The 22,907-nt window shown below is 39.6% G+C and overlaps 1 protein-coding gene across 1 annotated transcript in view; it reads left to right on the top strand.

Moving 5' to 3' along the window:
• Window positions 1–3,622, top strand: part of LOC124585256 (nascent polypeptide-associated complex subunit alpha, muscle-specific form-like) — a 33,820-nt gene extending 30,198 nt beyond the window's left edge. Inside the window, exon 4 of the mRNA XM_047131384.1 lies at window positions 3,604–3,622. Coding sequence (XP_046987340.1) covers window positions 3,604–3,622 — 19 coding nt within the window. The remainder of the gene's footprint in view (window positions 1–3,603) is intronic.
• The last annotated feature ends 19,285 nt before the right edge of the window (window positions 3,623–22,907 follow it).

Here is a 22,907-nt window from a genome sequence, read left to right as displayed (position 1 = left end):
GCTGGAAGTAAGTCAATGCAAGATCTGAAAGATCACAAGAATGATCATTCAATTCTGTTTAATATACCAGAGACCTATATTAATGTTACTGAAAGCAAATCCCTAATGACAAAAGTAACTAAACAGTTACTTTGAAATCACACTGCACAATTTGTGATGCACGTGCTTAAGTACACTAAGGTAGTTTTATTGAATTACTAATCAACACTTGTCAAACATAACAAACACTATGACAAGTATACCTCTCAAAGTAGTTTACTTGGTAGTTATTTCACAAGCAGGAAAGTATTTTCAGAAGAGTTTAGGAAGTTGGATAGGCCATGAATGTATGAAGGAGAATGAGTCTGATATCATTCTAGAAAGGTACTTTGAAATGTGTTTGCAATTTCGAGTACCTGTCATTTGTGTTTGTGATATTTGCTCAAAAATGGAGAAATCTCAGTTCCCAACTGCAATCAGTAAGCATTTTAGACAACAGTAAGTGATAAGTGTCAATTTTAAGGAATATTTATTGTCATGTTTAATGAGTATCAACTATGGTGTAACACATCGCTTTGGTAAAGGTGTACATCTCACAATGTCTACAGTACCGATGAACAATGGTCACCACCACAAAGTGATTATTATTTTTTTTTAATTCAAATGATGGCTTTAAACTTTTATACCCTTCTCTGTTGTGCATAATGTGGTGTCACCGCCAGACACCACACTTGCTAGGTGGTAGCCTTTAAATCGGCCGCGGTCCGGTAGTATACGTCGGACCCACGTGTCGCCACTATCAGTGATTGCAGACCGAGCGCCACCACACGGCAGGTCTAGAGAGACTTCCTAGCACTCGCCCCAGCTGTACAACCGTCTTTGTAGTGATGGTTCACTGACAAAATACGCTCTCATTTGCCGAGACGATAGTTTAGCATAGCCTTCAGCTACCTCATTTGCTACAACCTAGCAAGGGGCCCATATCAGTTACTATTGATATTGTGAATCATGTACCATCAAGACAGACGTTCATCATTAATGGATTAAAGTTAAGTATTCCACCAGCTAAGTCAGTTTTTCTAAATTCTAATTTCCTTGTCCTGTTCCAGACCTCACGCCAGCCTGCGTGAGTTAAAACGCATGCATTTTGGCCTCCTCTAGTAACACCTGCCAACCACAACACACAAAATCTAGTGGAAATTGATGCAGCATATCTGCAGGGTGGGATAACGATAATTAGTTTATCGTTATTCACAGTTCATGATGATTTCAGTGTTTTATTCTATCATGATGATGATGATACCTGGTTAGGGGGCACTCAATGGCGTGGTTATCAGCATCCACACGAATCCCCAAATTTTACATGGTCCAGCCATGCCACTTTCACAAATGATGATGGCAACACAAACAACCAGTCCATGGGTTTATTCCTTGCTGTCTCATTCTTGTTCAGCAATGTGCCTTCCCCCTAGAACTGTCAGCATCATGACAACTGCCATTACATCAGGAGAACGAAGATGAAGTCGAGCTGTCAGTAAGATTCTGTACACTAACCAATGACACATGACTTGACATTAATAATTAAAGAGAGTTACTTGTTTTAAATTAAGAGCCAGTATATGAGTGGTCTTTCAGATATTTTTTGGTTCATTTAGCAGGTAATTTAGACTTGAGATAGCATTTCAGTTAACAGTGCTAAAGAAGTTGCAAAGTTTGTGATGTCAGGAAACAGACTGCCATGGGAGATGCAATGAGACTGAAATGGAGATGAATAGGATATTAATAAAGGAGTTTATTTGATTAAGCAAGTTGGTAGTGTGCAGAGTAGCTCAGAATAGGAGGAAGTATTTTAACGGTTCAAAGCCCTGAGCTGATGAAATATGTCCTCACCCTGGGAGGAGGACAGGAAGCAGTGTGGGGTTCATTACATGCCACAGAACCAAACTTTATATGCTACTGGTGAAAATCACACTTGCTCTGCCAGTCTCATACGTGCATCCACTACTTTCACTCACCTGAGCGATGGGGTGCGTGCCTTCCTCCTCAGCAGGGCCTGATTGACAAAAAAAGAATTTGCGTGTTAATATAAAAAATACTTTATCTGCACAAGTAAAACAAACTAGTGATAAACTAAGTGTGTTTCAACATGACCTGATAAAGAACAGAATCAATTGTTTCTATCTTTTAGAAAAAGTACGGATCAGTGTATAATTGAGCATCTAATCTACTCAATTATAAACAACCATCAATATTACCGAGTTCCAGAAAGCCAGAACTTTATTCCGGTTGCACGCTTGCTATCTGAAGACTGGCAGGGACAAATAAATGTTTATTGTCATCATTTCACATAATTATTGATCAAATTTTAAAATCTGCTTAATAAAACATACAATCTTATGTTACACAGTTAACACAGTGTCACGTTTAACATTTAGGAACTGTGTGTAAGCTTGTTTATGCACCTTCACTACTTGCATTTGTGTACCGACATTATATTCATCCAGTATTTGGCCATGAGAGCACTTAGTGTTTTGCAGAAAACTTCACCATAATTTTAAATTATCATGAATTTCTCTCACAGATACCCCACAGAAAGTAATAGCAAAAATGTTTATCACTTACCACATTTTTGCTGTTTGTGCAGTAATAATGCCACATCAAACACATTCAATGTAACACTCCTTTCTTTACTTACAGATGGGTACAAGTAGTGAGGAGAATGAGTGGCAGGTGAGGCAGATTATTTCTCAGGTGGATTTTTTGTAGAGGTGAGACAGAAAGAAAATCTGATGCGTATGGGAACAGGATGGATTAGGAGACATAATAGGAATGAGGTGGAAGTGGGTGGAGTAGCATCTGGCTGGTGTTTTACAATTCTGCCTTATGCCACAGAACAGAGGTATGTCAGTTGCTGGCATCTGAACAGGCTTGAAACTGAAACTCACCCTCAGTGCAGCGGATCTTGCCAATGACAGCCACTGCACGGTTTCCACCCTGGAGCCATGCGACACTGGACAACTTAACAGTATTTCTCCACTACATAGCCTTTGTAGGGGAATGTGCAGTGGCTCACTAGCCAACCCAAGTTCCAGACTCGACATCAACTATCTACTTTGGAATGCATGACTATATTAATAAGAATGCAGCCCACAATATTGGCATTGCCAGTGCTACCTACAGCAGTGTTTGTCAGTTGTTACAGACAGAGTGCTCAACTGGAAGCTTCAAGAATAGTTTTCATATTAGTGGCAATCTTTTCATGCATCAGGGCATTCTCTTCCTTGCCTTCATCAGAAAGTTGTTTCATTTGCTTCATGTTGGCATGTACCATCTGTGCCACAATGAAACACTCTTCCTCTTGTCCACTCAGGAACATCTCTCTTCTAGTGCTTTTATAATTCCTTTTTTGTCTCTGGAAGCTTTTTACCAGTGTCTTGTCATCCATTAGGTAGCCTTCATCTCTGTGTTCAAGTGCTTCTGCATAGTGTTTGAATGGTTTTGCTCCGTGTTCAAATGCCTTGTGGCACTTCTTTCTTTCATCCTGGTGTCTTTCTGCCTGCACCATTCCACATCATCATACCTCCTTACTGATGTCTTGGCCCAATTTCTGTATTTTTCTTCCAGGTGTGTGCCTCATGGTTGACACTGCCATCTCCTCCATGGGGATGACAGTTCATACTTTTGGCTGCTGTTACAGTCAAGACTTTTCCTCTGAGCACAGCAACATTGGAATCTAGGACATCATCAGTGCAGCTTGCAGTGCTCAGCTTAGCTCATATTAGTGACAACCTTACAGCATATCAGGAGTATTTTTATGTTGCTTGCACTAGGAAGCTGTTTCACTTGCCCAACATTATCATGTGCCTTCTGTGTTGCAATGAAGTTCTAATGTTCATGGCTACCTGAGCACATCTCTCTCCTTGTGCATGGATCATCCACATTAGGTGGGACATATGACCACGAGTGTGGGTGGCAGATGGGGCAAGGCAGCTCCCTGCTGGACTCCCTGTAGAGAGGTGAGGCAGAAAGATGAACAGATTGGTCTGGGATCAAACTGTAGTGAAAGTCTTGATGGGAAATATTTTATGAACAAAGGTACTGGCACCAGAGACAAATCTAGTGAAGAGGAAGTGATACTGTATTATCAGCCATTCTCTCCAAAAGCATTGACACATTCATCCCACATGCTTCAGTTGTTTTCACTCTACTATACACTCCCAGCACCTTCATTTCAGAGGTGATCAGCTTTCATATGTTATAAAGTAGATCATAGAAACCTTATTTCTGCTGACTGGATTCTTCATAACCACCCTCCCCGTAATTCAAAAGACAGCTCCATAAATAATTGTAAACAATTAATTCCAAGAAACTATTGAGACATTCAAGACAAAATAAGGAAAAGAAAACAAATGTCTCCAGTACACTATCTCATGAGAAAGAAGAAAAACAGTACATCAAGAGAACAGTGTCTGTACATTTGTGGTGGTAAATTTCCAACTACAGTCACGATTTTGATATGATTTTCATTAATAAAGACATGCATTAATTTTAGTTACAAGACACAGACATCAGTTTTCTTCAAGAATGGGTTATCAGTGAAAATACATGTCAAATAGTATATACCTAGCAAATAATGTAACAAAGATAAATAATATCTACACTGTCTTTGCCATCCACAATTAAGCCAAAGATAGGAAGCTCCTTCTACAAAACATACTGTACTCACTTCTGTACCAACAAAGAAAAAAACACATTCTAGCATCACCTGTCAGCTTCTGGGTTCTAATTGTACATAAACTGAACAACAGATCACAGTACACAATGAAATGGGACATTCCTATGGTTATGCAGATTCTGAAACAAACATTTTGGCAGGACCTTTATGTCTGATTGACCACAGAAAGGTTAAGGGAGCCCCTGAAAATGTTAGTATCAAATAACTTATGGTAGTACTGAACGCATCAGCTATGACCATTTATAAACTAGATTCACACCCAAATATTTCCATTTAAGTTACTACCATAATAGGTTGTACAAAAAGGTTCAGTTTTGAAATACAAATCATCCTCTGTTTCTTCTACTCACATCATTCATTCATTCATTCATTCATTGGAGTACCACTGTTTGATTAAGCCTCTTCCCTGGCTTCTCCTGGTATTCTGGTCTCAAGCTACAGGCATTGCAGCTTGTAGTCCATGTAGCCTGATATCCACTCAATGCCTCTCACCAGACTGTCACCTCAATGTTCCCCCCACTCACCTCTCTAGGATAGGAGCATGTAATTGTCTTATCCTATCTGTCACTCACTCCATCACTACATTTGTCACTCATCTCCACTACCTCCCCACTACGTCTCCTACTCCTGCCTGTTCCCTGTCCATTTTTCTGTTTCCTTTTCCCTCCCTGTAATTCTCAGCACACATATTTCCACAGCTATATAGGTAAACTTTGTATTTCTGTAAGTCAGTAAATACTCGCCCCAAATCAAAGTCCTCAATATTCAAAAACATAAATATAATAAAATATATTGTGATTTCTGGATTCTAATTAAATTGTGTATGGTGGACTGACTAAGGGGTTGCAGAAATCACATAGATAAGAACTATAAACCCACTATCCAATCAAAATACCTGGGCACCCTTATGTAACGGGCAACTGAGCATTTTAATTCAATGAGAGGTGGAGCAACTATTATAGGAAGTGAAATGATAATTAAATGGACACCCTAGCTGCAAACAGGCGGTGATGTACTTCATTGGGGAAATGTTGAAAATGTGTGGCCCGACCGGGACTCAAACCCGGGATCTCCTGCTTACATGGCAGACGCTCCATCCATTTAATCATCATTTCATTTCTAGCAAAGCTGCATGGTTATCCATGGCAATTGTTCTTTCGGCAACAGATACTGCCATCATACATATTATAGGAAGTGGCAGGTAATACTGTTTTGTAAGCAGAATTCATCAGTCAGGGATCTGAGTACACTGAACATGGACTTTTCTTTGCATTACACCTGAATAATTAACACAGGGATGAATTTCAGCCCTTCCAAACTTGCCCAAGTCAGCTGTCAGCGATGTGACAGTTAAGTGAAAATGTGAAGGAACAACCAATGCTACATGAAGTCCAGGCACACACAGTATGCTGATGGACAAGTGCTTCTATCATTGTGGTAGGAAATAGTAAAAACCAGCTTGCAGTTAGCTGCTGCAGTCACTCTTCAGTTTTGAAGTGCAGCTAGGAGCCCGCTAAGGAAATGGCTGTGTACAGGGAGTTAGAAAAACTGGTTACAGTGGCTGAGCAGCTTCTGGAAACAACATTTCTGTTCAACATAAAGTCACACTGACTGTAGCATAAAAACCCATGACTGCTGTTGAGTGGATGAGTGGAAACGAGATTTGGAGTGACAAACAGTGCTATACTCCGTGGGTATCTGACGGAAGAATTTGAATAGAGTGACTACTCAGTGAACATTATCCGCCATTAACTCTACTGCCAACAATGCAGTGCAGAGCAGGCAGTGTAACAATATGCAATTTCTCCTCTTTAACTTGTTCTCCCCTTATTGTACTTCAGGATATGATAAATGCAGAAGGGTAAGTACATATTTGACAGTATTGTGTACAATACACAGCAGAGGAACAATTCACAGACAACGACCGATTTGATCAAATCAACACTTGTACCTCTCATGGATCAGCATTGTTAGGCAAAGGCTTATAACCAGTGGCATTCCTGAAGAAGGCTTGCCTGCCGATGTTCCAACCTGAAAGCAATGGATCGTCTTAGGGATTAGTTATAAATGGCATTTTCACTCCATACCCTGTGTCCAATATTTCTACCTTGTCTGGTATCAGCTATCTAGGAAGAATGGGATGGCATCCACCCACAGAGATTTCGAAATGTCAAAGTGTCCCCAGAAGAGTTCAAGTCCTCAAAGGAGAACACAAAATCTTAATGTCCACTAATAGGTGTCCAGATACATTTGATTCTCTAGTGTACAGAGCAGGAATGTAAGCCTGCCACAGTGGGCTCTTACTCTTACTCACCAGGTGACTTCGCTGCACCTGCAGTACTGGGTCCAGCCTCTGGTGACCGTAGCCGCTGTTGTTCTGCACTGGATACTATTGTACACACAGAGAGAAAACATCTTTCAAGTACTTTATGTTCACTTTAGTGACATGCTCTTAAATTATGGCTGCGATTGAGGGTAAATTTGCGTATTTTATCATGGACAATGATGTACTGAGGCTATAACCAATCTCAGAAGCCATAGTTACAAAAAGAAATCCACATTCATGGCATATAGGAAAAAAAATTTAAAAAACTTTGGACTGTGTTCACTGGGCACCATGTTCACAGACTGTGCTTGTATGTACCACTCCAGAGGAGAGATGCACATATCAATGACTTCTTATCAATGAATGCCATTTTGAAAGAAGTTTTGTGTACACATTATGAAAAGAGCAATAGAAAACAACATGTCAAACATAAACGTACAGATATTGTTCATTAGTGTTATTTCTATTTTGTGTGTGGTGACTTACATCAGGGGACAATATGCACCTTCAGCACTGTACAGCTATCGCAGCAGCTTTGGGTGCCAAACTACATGTGTTAAAATAAGTATTCTGTGGGGTCACCACACTGTCCTGTAAAGCAATAGGCTGCCGAAGGAGTTATTTCAACAACTGATGTATGTTGTGAGACACAGAAGAGGAACCTTCAAAATTATTGCGAGTGTCTCTTTTATACTGAATGAAGGTGATCTTTTAGTGTAGTTCATGAGTGTGATGATGAAGGGAATAAATAATTTGTTAAGTCAAAAGTGACATAGTAAGTTATTTATATAAATGTGATGCGTCAAAGGCATCAATTTTGAATTTTAAAGTAATTATAACAGAGTTTGAGAAGAAGTATAGAAGATAAGGTACAGAATATAATACATCATTGTATTAAATAATTACACCACATGACACCTGACTGCAGTGTTAGGGGACAAACGACATGAAAGGGAAGCTGTGTTGACAGAGGAGTGAGACAAGTGTCAGAGTCCTGCACAACTGAGTAAGCGAGCACAAAATGTGAGATCAGGAGACCACAGCCTAACTTGATAGGCTGCCCACCCCACCTGTCATAGACATGCACAGAAGTTGTGACTGAGCCTTATACAATGTACAGATATAGTTTAAGTCCTTTTGGTCACACATATTATAAACTTGCCAGTCAGTACTATAGGCAAAATGTCAAAGGTGGTGGTGTATGCATTTATCTAAATCCCAAGCTTAAATTTAAGTTAAGATATGAGGCTAAACCATTAATCATAGAAAAGAAAGTAATTGTTGCAGCAATTTGCAGATCACCATCTGGAGATACTGAAGTCTCTCTTAAGAATTTGGAAGAAATGCTAGACATTTTTCTCAAATGAGAACTCTGCCATAATTCTTTGTGGTGACTTTAATATTAATCTATTGGTCCAGAGTTCAGTAAAATACAAGTTTTTAGACATACTAAAAGCTTCAACTTGTTTCCCCACGTATCAGCTCCCACTAGAACAACAGATTCCAGTGAAAGCCTAATAAATAACATCCTCTCAAATGTGGTCACACATGAAGTTGCAGTTACAAATGTGAATATAGGATTATCAGATCATAATGCACTAACCTTTAATCTCACTGCAACTCCCAAGGAGGGGAAAATAAAAAGGAGTACAAACGATTTTTCTCTACTGAAAATTGTAATCAGTTCAAAAATAATGTTAAAAATGCAGTTTGGCCAGAGGTCTTGGCACAAACAAACACAAATGATGCTTACAATACATTTGCTTCCACTTTTATGGCATACTTTGAAATGTGCTTCCCAAAAAAGCTTTTGAGTTACAGATCATCTGGATCCAAAGGGACCTGGAGTACACCCGGAATTAAAACGTCAAGTGAAACCACGAAATTACTAAGTTTAAAGTTAAAAACATGTCATGATCAGCAGTTTGTTGAGTATGTGAGAACATACAAACAGACTTACCACAAAGTAATATCAAAAGCAAAATTATTAAGTAATGATAGATTAATAAGGCAGGCTAGTAACAAGTCCAGAATAATGTTGTAAAAAAAGAAAAATGAAAATAAATTGTGTCAAACTAGAGAACAGGAAATCCATCTTAAAAATAATGAAAATATCCCCATAGAAAAAAAGCCATGGCAAATAATGTAAACAATTATTTTGTTAATATTCCCCTTACTTTAAGCAACAATTAACAGTGATGTCTCCAATGGTAAATACCAGCATGATGGCAATCCCATCAGACGAGCATTAAGTTCTAAAAGTCATTAAATGCTTGAAATCCAAATTGTCCTCTGGTTTGGATGATGTACCTGTATCAATAATTAAAAAATTGCTCCACGTGTTGTCGAACCTATAGTGCACATAGCAAACTTGTCCCTTAGTGAAGAGATATTTCCGGATAAAATAAAATCTCTAAAGTGATACCTCTACACAAAAATGGCGACAGACATAAAATAGAAAATTACCAACCTATATCTCTCCTCCCATACTTCTCCAAAATACTTGAGGAATTTATGAAAATCAGGGTTACAAAATATCTAGAAAAACATAAACTAATAAGTAACAGTCAACATGGCACAGTACAGAAACAGCCATATTGCACAGAAATAGTAAGAAATTTTGAGTCAAATAAACAGGTTGTTGGAATTAATCTAGATTTAGCCAAAGCCTTCAATACTGTGAACAATGTAATATTACTAGGGAAACTTGAAGCAATATGCATCAGGGGTACCGTTAAAAATTGGTTTGAATCCTATCTGCAAAACAGGTCACAAGTTGTTGAGCTGAGGTCATCCAAGAATCTTCACAATTTTAAACCCATATCTGAACCAAAACAAATTTAAATAGTTGTTTCTCAGGGCAGCATTCTGGGCCCATTGTTATTTCTAGTTTATATCAATGATATGCAGGCTCCAGACAGTTCAGCCAAAATTCTACTATTTGCAGATGACACGAGTATCATAATTAGTGATAAAAAAGAATCACTGTGTACTACAGCAGAAAAAATGCTCTCATACATACAGTCATGGTTTTATTCAAAAAGGGCTATCATGCTCCAATGTATTTACATCAGAGACAAAAATGGTAAAATAGGTCTAAGCAATAACCACACATGTAAATTACTAAGAAAGTACTTTGATCAATTTTTGAACTGTAGATAACTGAATTGTTACCTAGAATTTCCAGATATTTGAGGAAAACATGGAAGCAGATCTACCACCTACAGCAAACAAACAAATAACCAAACAAACAAAAACCCTGAAAAACAACAAAGCCAGTGGAGAAGAAATAAAATCATCTCAACCATAACTGGTGTCAAGCAGAAATGACAACTAACCTTCAGATTATGTCTGAAGAAATATGGGAAACTGAAAATATTCCAGAAGACTGGAAAGTGGCTCCTATCCATCCTGTGCACAAAAAAGTCATAGGCATTATCTAAATAATTGCACAGGTGTGTATCTGTTGCCAGTGGGCTGTATTATATTTTTAACAATATTACTAAACAAGGTAGAAGTAACACTTGACAGCCATTTGGGAGAATATCAAAGTGGATTTAGAAAGATCGAATCTGGCTCAGAACAGAATTTCAACTTTTAGTCCATACGAATTTTAAGACATAGTTTTAACATTTACAGGTTTTAGAAAAGCATTTGATTGACAGGTAAACAGTGGGTAAAGTGACTCAAGAACTTGGCATTACACTAAACTAGCAAACCTTATTCGTGAAACACCCACACACTGAAGCATAAATAAAGTTTTGGTGTGAAACACCTAAGGCACTCAAAATAACAGGTGAAATGCAGGGTGACAACATGTTTCCACGCCACCTCAACTGCATCTTAGAGGAAATAGTAAGATAATTGAAACAAAAGGCAAAGAACATAAGCTGTCACAATGAGACTGGAGACTTCAGGAAAAAGAGATACTGAAATTCAGTGTCTAGTATTTGCAAATGATTATGCCATTCTTTATAAAAATATAACAAATTCAGAAATACAAATCAACCTCTTAGAAGGAATACCTAACAAAGCAGCTTTAAAATTTTCTGTAGGCAAAATGTTTTAGGGCAAACATAAAAAAATGACCCAGAAATCCTAGTAACAGGTAATGAACTGATAAAGAGGGTTTATAAATTTAAATATTTGGGAGGAAAGATTCAAGGCAATGGCTTCAAAAATATTAGCTGTAGATAAAATAGTATGTAAAATGGAGAAAGCATATGATATAAACATGAACATTTACAACAAGATGTGTGTGTCTAAAAATTTGAAAATACAGCACTACAGCACAGTAGTAAAACCAGAATGTCTCTATGCAAGTGAATGTTTAATGTTGAATTATGAGTTACACAAACTTCAAGTCCTAGAATTAAGAATCATTTGAAAAATACTCAGGCTGCTAGGAAATCCATGAGCAGATTGTTAAGCATCTTTGGGACAAGATGTCAACAACAGGACAGATTCAAGTAGTTAGGAAAAATTTGGAAAGAAATACAAGAAAAAGACCCAGCAGAATGATAGGATTTCAAGAAGAAAGTGTTGCAAATGGAAGCATTCCAAGGCAGGAAGAAGAAGAGGAAGACAGGGTCAGAATGGTCTGAGGAAGAAAAAAGGATAGATAGTGAAGACGAAGGAAACCTGGAAGAAGAACAAAGGAGGAAGCATTGAAATTAGTATGTGGTCATTAGATACCCCAAACAGAAAAACAAAAAGAAGAAGAATGTCTGTGATGTCATTAATATGAAACATCAATATCAAGGGCCCCACACACTTCCTTGGAGCACATCTACAGTTACATCTACAATGTTCCATACAGTTCTATGCAGTGTCCTATGTACCGATATATCTTCAGCCTTGTCACGAAGCTCATTTCATTTGTACATATTTTTTATTTAAACCACCCACCATCAATGCATTATGATGTTGGTACATCATTAGAACATTAAATGTTGGGAGCAAAAACAGAGAGACATCTTAAGTGAACACTGTGCACTGTGTTATTGTTACTTATGCAGCCGATACCAATAATGTAAGAGTGAGCACACAATGTATGCTTTAAGTCAGCCTTTCCCATCATCATCATGTTTTGTGTTGTTGGGGGCATTACATGTGATCTAAGACAAGTTCATATGCCTAGGGATCAAAGGATACAGTTGTCTTTTCCACCATTTTTACGAAGTACATTACCTTGTTCTCACTTAATGTGGACACATTCTTTTAGGTAAATTGTCATTCTATGAATATTATGTTGACACAAAGCACTGCTACATTTTAATTTAAAATGGCTAAGTTGGCAAAATGAGAACAGTGGAGTTTATGAATATGTGGTTTCAATGGTAACGTTTTCACCATGTATGGGGATAATGCCATGGGACAGAGCATGGCAAGGAAAGATATTCTAATTTAAAGGATGAGTGTTTTGACATTATTGACCCTCCATTTTCAGAAAGACCTTCAGCATTTGATGAAGATCGTCTGGATGCATTAATCCACGATGATGCACATCATTGCACTCAAGAACCAGAAAATGTGATGAAGTATGACCATTCCGTCACTGTGCAGCATTTGAATACAAAGGAGAAGGTTCAACAATAAATCATACGGGTACCACATGCCAAACCATATAAATCAGTGGTTGGCCGTATGTACATTACCCTCTTGCTTGTTCTTGATTAGTGGGTGAATACCACTGACCATTTCTAACCTGTATTGTTACTGATGACTAGAAATTTTGTTTTTATGCTAATGTAAGAGAAAGAACGGAAAGGAATGCTTTAGTCCAAACAGAGCAGCAGTGCCACATAGACATTTGAGCATCCACACAAGATAATGTTATGGATATTGTGCAGAGGTCCGGTGTTAGAATATTGCTGCGGGGTGTGGGAGCCTTACCAGGTGGGATTGATGGAGGACATCGAAAGGGTGCAAAAAAGGGCAGCTCGTTTTGTATTATCACGTAATAGGGGAGAGAGTATAGCAGATATGATATGCGAGTTGGGATGGAAGTCATTAAAACAAAGACGTTTTTCATTGCGGCGAGATCTATTTATGAATTTTCAATCACCAACTTTCTCTTCTGAAAGCGAAAATATTTTGTTGAGACCAATCTACATAGGTAGGAACGATCATCAAAATAAAATAAGAGAAATCAGAGCTCCAATAGAAAGGTTTAGGTGTTCGTTTTTGCCATGCGCTGTTAAGGAGTGGAATGGTAGAGAGATAGTATGATTGTGGTTGGATGAACCCTTTGCCAAGCACTTAAATGTGAATTGCAGAGTAATCATGTAGATTTAGATGTAGGTGACCATGTGGTGTACTACGAGTTGCTTGCATGAGGTGAAACTTTCCTGTTGGTATTTATTGTCAACAACAGACATCTTGCAGATATAGTTCCAGAAAAACATCCAGGAAGACTGTGTGAAGTGGTGCTATTCCACAGTAACAGTCACCAGCATTCTGCTAGACTGGCAACAAACACTATAGAACAACTGGGTTGAGAAGTCATTTTGCACCCACCCTTCTCATCTGATCTTGCACCCTCAGATTTCATCTTCTCTGCTCTCTGTTCAATGATCTTGACATACTTCCTTTGGAGTGAAAATACACTTTGAACATGGCTTTTTGCTACAAAACCACATGATTTCTACAGTTGTGGATCCAGAAAGTTATCCCAACAGACTGAAGTGAACAGCGAAACAAATTATATTATTTATGATGATTTAAGTCTCCAGTATGTATAGTCTGACTTTCTTAACTTGTAAGAAACACTACAGTGTTATGCATCAGCCTAAGACGTTCGATTGGCCATGAAAGGGTTAATCTGGAAATAAGCAGTAAAAGGCTAAGCCAGGAATTACATTGTTGCGTTCTGTCCCTCTGCCAACCAGATAAATTGTCATAAACCTGCAGGCCAACTGCGTGAGGAGTTGTGGTGGACAGATTTAATGCAAATGTCATAGAGGTGATGGGGTGGCAGAGGGTGTAACATAGGAGGTACAGGTACAGGTACAGGTACAGGTACAGGTACAGGTACAGGTACAGGTACAGGTACAGGTACAGGTACAGGTACAGGTACAGGTACAGGTACAGGTACAGGCTAGTACTGAGGGAAGGATTGTGAAACTTAAGTTAAGGGGAACTCCAAAATTTTCAAATTAGGGAAGCTGGTATGGGAGTAGAGGGGGCGAGAGGAGTATGAGATGGGTCTCGAGAATGCAGTACACAAGTTGTGAAGCCACCAACAAGTCAGCCACCTTGTACTCAGTAGCATGTTGTCACCGGGTAGTCAACAACACTCTTGGCAGGCGGGCGATTGAGAGTAACTGTGGCACCCAGATGGGTCAGGCTATTTCACACATCAGTCAGGTGGCAAAATTCATTACTACTTATCGTAGTGTGCCTATTTGTAATGTTTGCTTAACATTACAATGACAAATTTCTAAATGTCAATTTGGTACTTAAAAATTTGTCTTTTTTCTCTTTGACCACATTTCCCTCACAATTTACCACAGTACACATTTTCAATGCAACTGCACATTTGTAACCAATCTTTCGTAGTTACAATAACACCGCCAATTTTCAGTATGAATTATGTATGACATAATTAACATCCAGTGTTAAGTTATAGTATAGAGTTTTTAAAAACTGTTTCACAAAAATTATTTAGCACACCACCAATGGAATATTAATGTCAAAGAAAAAGATGAAAAATAAAGTACCACATAATAAAATATTAAAGTCGTAACTTTAATGTGTAATTAAGCTACTGAAGAAAGCAAATATCTCACCTGCCAACAGCTCCTCCATCCTCAACTTCTGCGGCATCTGTAAAAATATTAAGAAGCTGAATAACTTTACATCAACAGAATTTGAGTGTAAATCAAACATCTTGATATGTGGCAGTGGTTGTCTTCTCACTGCACATGCTCATTTTAATGTCAAGAAGTTGCTAAATTAAAATAGTGATGGAGATAAGGAATCAGGTGCTGTGGCATGTACATACATGTGGAATTTTATAAAAGTGAGATTGGTGAAAACTGCATAATGATCCAAGTGAAGAACCACAAAATATTTTAATTTTAATTGTCTGAATTCATTACAGCTGCCATATACAGCCACTGTCACAGAGAAGGACAAAGGTGCCCACAAAAAGCAAGGCAACATTGGTGTTTGGAGGCTGGTGTAAGGACACTGCCAGTGACCGAAATAATGGTACAGCTTAGTTTGCTGGAATGAACACCCCTCATGAAAGGGGAAAGGAATAACAGACCATTATAAAATTACAGATTGTCACAGTTAGGAGATAGAGAAATTATGTCATGTACAATTCTGATAGTGTCTCCATTGGATTTCAAGTTACTGAGAACCAGCAGATCCCAAAGTGATGAGCCACAGCAGTTCACGTAGCACACGTCGCAAATGACATGCCATGTAGTGTAGCAGAGTTGTGGCTGCTTACAACTATGTGACTCACTTTCTTTTGTATTAGTAGTGTGATGTTGATAGGAAGCCATAAAGGCCACATGAATACCGAGAATCCTGATCGAAACACTTTAAACTATCTGCAAGTACTGTAATGACTGCATACCTACAAAACTGGAGGACACTGGCCTCAACAATACATTATGATTTTATGAGCTTTTTCTATTTAGGGGTGTACTAACCTGTTCCAGAGTGTTGTTGTGTTAGAGTAATTCTTCATCAAAGTTCATATTTTGGATTCCAACATGCTAATAGCTGCCCCAGTGGTAAGGAGGTTTAATGTGTCGAGGGTATGCCCACAGATACTTAACATGCGTGGCCAGCACATAAGTTTTCATTTCAATTGAGTCACACTACCCTGTTAGGGAGCTTCTTACAGATGCAAGCAGTTTGTTCAAGGTACATTGTTGGTTAGGGTTTGGATAGTTATTTTCTATGTATTTTGTGTTTATTAGCACATGCTCAGTTAGCCCCCAAACTACACTGAATAGCTCTTGTTGTTCACACTGCTACAGCAGACTGCAATGTGATTGAAATATAGCACTGTAGGCATCCAAATCGCTATTGATGGCATTCTCCTGTAAAAATGCATCGGTGGCAACTGGCATCAGTGTATCAGCCTCACTGATTTGTACCTGTACACACAGAACAAGTGAGACTTGTGTGTTTCATAGTGAATGACTAGTGGAAGCCACTTCATACTGTGGACAGTGTTAAGGTGATATGCAGAAAAGTATATCTAATTTACAAAGAAGATAGTGTAGGTGTCTTGAAGTGTACTATGTGACATTGGTAGCAATGATATATGGCATCATAAATCACAAATACTGTAACAGCCTAGCACATGTTCATAGCAACACTGCAGAGAGCAACAATGACAGCATGAAGAACCAGCATAAAGGTGTGGGAGTTTAAACAATTGGAAAATTTTATATCCAGCAACTAAAGGAACTATATGCCAATTTGGATACACAGCTTAACCAACAAAACTATCATCAACAAGTGTGGTACTCAGTACTGATGACTTAACATCAGGCATTCCTGTCAGGGACTGCTGTTACAACTTTTACAAGAAACTAATGTAACATTTACACAAAATCCAACTGCAGTGTAAATTTGGATTCCTTGACATGCATAAGGCAAGTCCTACATCACTTGGAGGGGAAAGGAAATTTCAAAACTGAAGTCTTTAAAGTAATCTGTAAGAGCACAGTTTGACAGAACTACAGGCAATGCATCATTATCCCATTTTGGTATACTCGAACATTTAATTGGGAAGCTGTTAGAGCAGTTGCTGTGGACAATTTTGAAGCAACTTTGTATTTTGGCCATGCATATCTCTGTGGTCATGGCTAACAGGGATGGAAGCTGATATTATGACAGCAGCAACACAATGTGACTAATGTGAACACATCCAATAAAGAGGAAACTGCAAATAAGAATTTTTTGTCGAGTAGTGACTTGAGTAAGAGCATAATTGGACTGGGGCAGCCCAACAACTAGGGTCCCAATGGCAGTCAAAACAAAGGAAATACAAGAAATTAAAATGGAAACAAAAAGTGGAAAAATAGGTAAAAACATCTGACTAAACACGGCCACAAATGTCCATAGCTCATTGAGGGGCTACAGCAGTGGTCTGGGATTAGTCCTCTGAAAGTGAACTAAATGGATTTTGGTCCACTCAGCTTGTGTCAGTTGCTAACAGGATGTGGCTTAACTTCCAGCACTGCAGTACCTCATGAGAAAGAAGTACTTTTATTCACTCTGTGAAGGCAGTACAGAATTCTCTGACCTGTCATTTGCACAGGAATTCTCTGACCAGTCATTTGCACAGAAGTTGCTGGTGGTGACTGCGCTGAAGTCATTCCATGTGGTACTGTGTTACAATCATTACTGTATGCCTCCTACCAGATTTAAACACATGATAATGAATTTAATAATGGTTACAGAGAACCAAGGATGCTTGCACAAGGTAGACGAGAGTGGAGAACTGCATCAAACCCCATTCGGACTGACAATAACAACAACAAGAACAACTGCAGTCCATAAACTGGGTGAGTATGAGCCTAACACCAAGTGGTGTTTACTTTACAAACTGATTTTCTGCTACATCAGTTCCATACTGACTTCCCTCCTACCTCCCTCCCACCCACCCTACCTCCCACCTTTCGCACTGCAGTTCTGCAAGTATGAAATGTCTGAGATGAGTGGCAGTATAGTTACTTCGCACTCACCAAATCTATCACTCTTACTGAAGGGTGCAGTGATGTAAGACAGATTGTGATTTAGTAAGCAAATTGAGTGCACAGTCTTGCTATTGTTAGGTAGCACTGATTGGGACAAATGACCGACAGTCGAGATCAGATGGCCTCTAACAAAGCTGTGTTTAGTCAGGCTGTGGAGGATGCATGGGGAAATTACATGATGCAGTGTCCACAGTTGCATTTTTCCTCCATTACATGAAGGAAGAACAATCTGTGGACAAAGTTCATTGCGGTAGCCCAGGATTCAGACAAGAAATAAACACGTTTTGTCCAACAGAAATTAAATGTCATATTGTTTCTTATTCTACATACAGCATGAGGAAACACATGTACTCCATCAAATAAATGCAGCATACAGACCAATTTCTATATACAAACACCATTTAGAAACTACAAATTATCCTACTGCCCTGTTTTCTTATTTGGTCATGAGAGACTTTCCAATTTGTAATTTGCCTGTGTGTGTGTGTGTGTGTGTGTGTGTGTGTGTGTGTGTGTGTGTGTGTGTGTGTGTGTGTATGTGTGTGAGAGAGAGAGAGAGAGAGAGAGAGAGAGAGAGAGAGAGAGAGAGAGAGAGATGTATTTTGCACATTTTTGGCCGAGGCTGATGGGTGGCAATAGAGTGGGAGAGAAATGAATTTGACATAACAAAAAATAGCCCTAAAAAGGGGCACTCTTGGTTTATTCATTTCATGTATGTAGGCAGAGAGCAAGTAAAGAGAATGTAATACTCAAAATATTAAATTAAAATAAATTTATTTCAGGTACAAGGATAATGCCAACTAGAACTAGCTCAAATTTCCTTCTCTCATCTTTGATATTTTTCCGTCACCAAGAGATTTTGTGCTGGCTCTCACTGGCAGAACACTGCACAGAAGAACAAGGAAAGAATGTAAAATGTTCTCAGTCCATAACATTTTATCCAGAATGCCTCTATTTCCGACTTCAGTCATGCACCCTGGCACTGAATCTGTGAGGCATTGGACCCATTTGTCAGAAGAAACAACCCCACCGAGGCTTCAAAAAAACCAGTCCAAAAGAGCATCAGCTATAAATGGTGTGTTTCACAGCCAGTTCTCTGTGTGTTCGTGCTACTTACACACACATAATTTCCATTGTGTTCAAGTGAGCAGTCTCTCACAGCCAGTCCATTACATTAATGTCTATCTTGGACAGCTGCAGTTGAATGAGCAGACCTATACACAAGTGAATATTCCTCCTGTAGCATGAATTCCCCTCCACAATATAGCATTCACACTAAATGCAGCACCACTTTCTTAAAAATGTGGGCATACGGACTGCTACTGAGGCGGGGGAAACCGACGCCCCCGGCGGGGGAAACCGACGCCCCCGGCGGGGGAAACCGACGCCCCCGGCGGGGGAAACCGACGCCCCCGGCGGGGGAAACCGACGCCCCCGGCGGGGGAAACCGACGCCCCCGGCGGGGGAAACCGACGCCCCCGGCGGGGGAAACCGACGCCCCCGGCGGGGGAAACCGACGCCCCCGGCGGGGGAAACCGACGCCCCCGGCGGGGGAAACCGACGCCCCCGGCGGGGGAAACCGACGCCCCCGGCGGGGGAAACCGACGCCCCCGGCGGGGGAAACCGACGCCCCCGGCGGGGGAAACCGACAATCGGCTAGTACTACCTGTTGTCACCACTTATTTGCCATTATGTCTGGACCCTCACGGCTGCTAAACTACTGTTTGGTCTTGGTAAGACAACTTATCTGTGAAAAAATACATTTTTTCACATTGCATTCAGATGTAGCTCTGTGGCTGCCAGCCAGTGTAACATTTCCTCACTGAGTTCCTGTTTTATAGTGGATCATAGTGCGTGCAGTACAGCTTTCCTTGGCCCTCAACTAACTGCATCATTGGAACTGGGAAGTTGGTCACTCACTACAACTGCTTCGTATCTAGGGGAGGGATTAGTTGGCTCTTACAGGCAAGCTATGTGTTATCCTGCTGTGTGCTCAGTATCTTGAGCCAGGCATTCTGCTGATAGTGCCTCCTTCAACAAAATTCTTTAAAATTCTGTTTACAGTAGGGGTAGACTTCTGACATTCCAAAGATTCATCAACCACACAGGTTGATATTTTATCCAAAGTTCCCAATACTCAGGCAACTTCCACTCCCATAGTCACCCTTGGGGTGAATTTGTATAGCTTTAAAAATGCACGTTACTACCCCTTAATATTTGTCATGTCAACACAGGATACATAGAAATTCACGACTCTGCCAGATATGTGACAAGCATGGATGGAAAGCCAAATCATCTGCATACTGCAGACGTTTGCTTAACCTTGCACAGCTTACACTGAGGACAGGCCACATATTTGAACAAAATTTCCTTAAACATTTTTGCCATTTATCAGCATGACAAGAGAGAAATCAGCATTGGACTAATATGCCATTTCTGATGACTAACACCTCTGACAATACCTCAGTTACAGTCATCCACTCACAAGCAGCACCAGAGGAATATCACAGTCAAGCAAACATTAATGGTTTGAGTTGGAGCCAGGGCATGAGTAACGACAACCAAAGGTGTATTCATTTATTTCTTATGTCTGTTACTTGTAATTAGGGTCTCAGTGATGTTCTAAGGCCTTCCATGACATCTTCCACTGATCTGTGCCCGCAACTATTGTTGCTATGATGGTCTAACACAAGACTGCAACTCACCTCGCCATCATCTTCCTTATCTTCCCCTTCTCCCTGTTCCCGTTTTCAAGCACGATATGCAGTACACTAGGACTCCCATACAAGAATAACATTGTGTGATGAAAACCTGAATAGTATTGTAAACCCCGTGAAGAAATTTGATCTCTTTTTGCTGTAGAAATGTTTGTGGAAGCGCACTTCACAATGTTGATATTGTGCTGGACTATACACAAGCACTGTAATGGAAAGTGAAGTTATAGTTTGGCACATGTGACAGATGAGATCTGATGGAATATGATCAAATGTTTTGTTGCAACACTTTGCTTACCTAGGCCTGCAACTGGATGATACTGTGAATCATTAGTTTTACTGTTTCTATTCTTTGCCATGAGGTCTGGTTTGTGTTCAAATAATTATATCAAACTTGGCACCCATTCTACATCTACATCAGTAAAGGCACATAAGTGAGTACTTAAGATGCCAGCATCCAAGTTCAAATGCATCTGGAAGCTTAATTGTTGGCATTCTTTTTTCTGGTAGTTCATAATAGATCTAATAGATTATAGTTAATATTCTCTGACAAGTAGCTGACCCAGTAATGTTGATAACTAATTTGATAATGCTGCCTGCCCATTCATTAGAGCTTTAATGGCTGTATGTAGGTGCAAAAGTACATCATTATTTGTTCACACTTTGTCAAAGTACTCTGGGAAATTTTAACCACTGCTTTAAACATTTAAGGATGGTAAGTATTAAGTGTGGTTGTAGTAGTGTGTAATATTTCTTATCATGAACTGTTAAAGGTATCATGTTTCATTCTGTCTTTTAAGAAGAGCTCTTCAAATGTTGCTTTTGTTGTTGGTTATTTTCTCTATCATAAAACATTATAACTTTCATGACTTTAGCTACAGGTAGTTTAATAAATGTATCTGAAACAGAGTGAAGCCCATACACAACAAGAGCAGCTATTTCATTACTCAGACACACAATTCCATTATTTGCATAAATGTCAAAAAAATCTGTCTCTCTTTCTAGTGAATTTGCAAAAACAATTAAAAAATGGAAATGTGTAGCTTTGAACTCTGCACCTTCAAGTTACCGTGCAATGCTTCTATCATTTCACCATGGAGAATGGATTTGGGAAGAGCAGGTAATTTTGAGGCCATAACCTTCATTCTAAATCATGCAGAGATATATTTTCAAGCTGCAAAATGAAGAATATGAGTGGCAGTGGAAAACAAAAAACTTGTTGGTAAAACTGGTCTTCCATTCTTAGTTGCTTGAATGGTAGACAGTGAGCACTTAGAATCTGAATGCCAATAAATATACTAAGGCTAAGAGTGTGCTTATGTCAGTGATTTGAACCTTCCGAGAGTCAGGTCCATAACCTATGCAGTTAAGTAAGCGATCACTAGCATGAATACTGAGTTAGTATCAGACACCTCACATTTACCACACCAATGACACTCATCTCCCCGAGATCAATCCCTGGTCTGGTTTTTATGGCACTATTGCCAAATGGTCTGATCTTTCCAGGCTTTTGTCTAATATGGCACAATTGTTTGTTTGCTGATGAGTGTACACTGACCCCTACCTCAGCACCTCAATGCCTCGAGCCATCACAATTCTTCAGAAATGAATTTAACAATACCATGGAAAGCACACAGGCACGACAAAAAAAAAAAAAAAGAAGAAAAACTGTAAGAAAGTGAGCTCTCAGTGAACAAGGCCTCTGTTATATATAGATAACATACACTCACATACTCACGCAAATGCAACTCTCACACACGTGATCACACTCTCTGGCAGCTGAAGCCAGGCTGCGAGCAGTTGCACATGATTAAACAGGCAATCACGTGGGGGTAAGGAGGAGGCTGGGACAAGGTGTGGGAGGGTAACAGGGTAGAAGTGAGCAACAGTAGATTGCTGGAGATGACCTGCAGGAGACAGGACATAATAAGGTTAAAGGCAATAGCAAAGAGGGTCACACTCAAAACAGTACCCTGAGGCACACCAACTTCCTGGTAAAGGTGTCTGACAAGGCAGTACCAACATTCCTTGAAAAATCAATACTTTAAAAATACCTGAAGGACATGGGGCATGTGGCCTCAGAAGTGCCACATGTAGAGAGATCAAGAATACCCATCCTTCAGAAGGTGTTTCAGGCTTTCTGCAAATTTAAAAACACTGGCAGTGTCTGATATACCCACAGAAAACCATTCACGACACACGTTGACAAAGTGATGAGATGGTCAGCTGCAGGACGGCCTGATCAAAATCCGCACAGTACAGTGGTCAGTGAATTGCCACACTCTAGTCACTATACCAGCCAGGCATGAATTACATGTTTCATCAGTTTGCAAACACAGCTTGTGGGAGAAATGGGGCAGTAACTAGAAGGAAGGTATTTTTCTGTACTGGGCTTGGGTATGGGTATGGGAATGACAGTGTCT

Source organism: Schistocerca americana, unplaced genomic scaffold (genome assembly GCF_021461395.2).
Source record: "Schistocerca americana isolate TAMUIC-IGC-003095 unplaced genomic scaffold, iqSchAmer2.1 HiC_scaffold_49, whole genome shotgun sequence".
In the NCBI taxonomy this organism is placed as follows: Eukaryota; Metazoa; Arthropoda; class Insecta; order Orthoptera; family Acrididae; genus Schistocerca; species Schistocerca americana.
The sequence above is the reverse complement of the archived record's forward strand: the minus strand, read 5'-3'. Positions and strand labels throughout refer to the sequence as shown.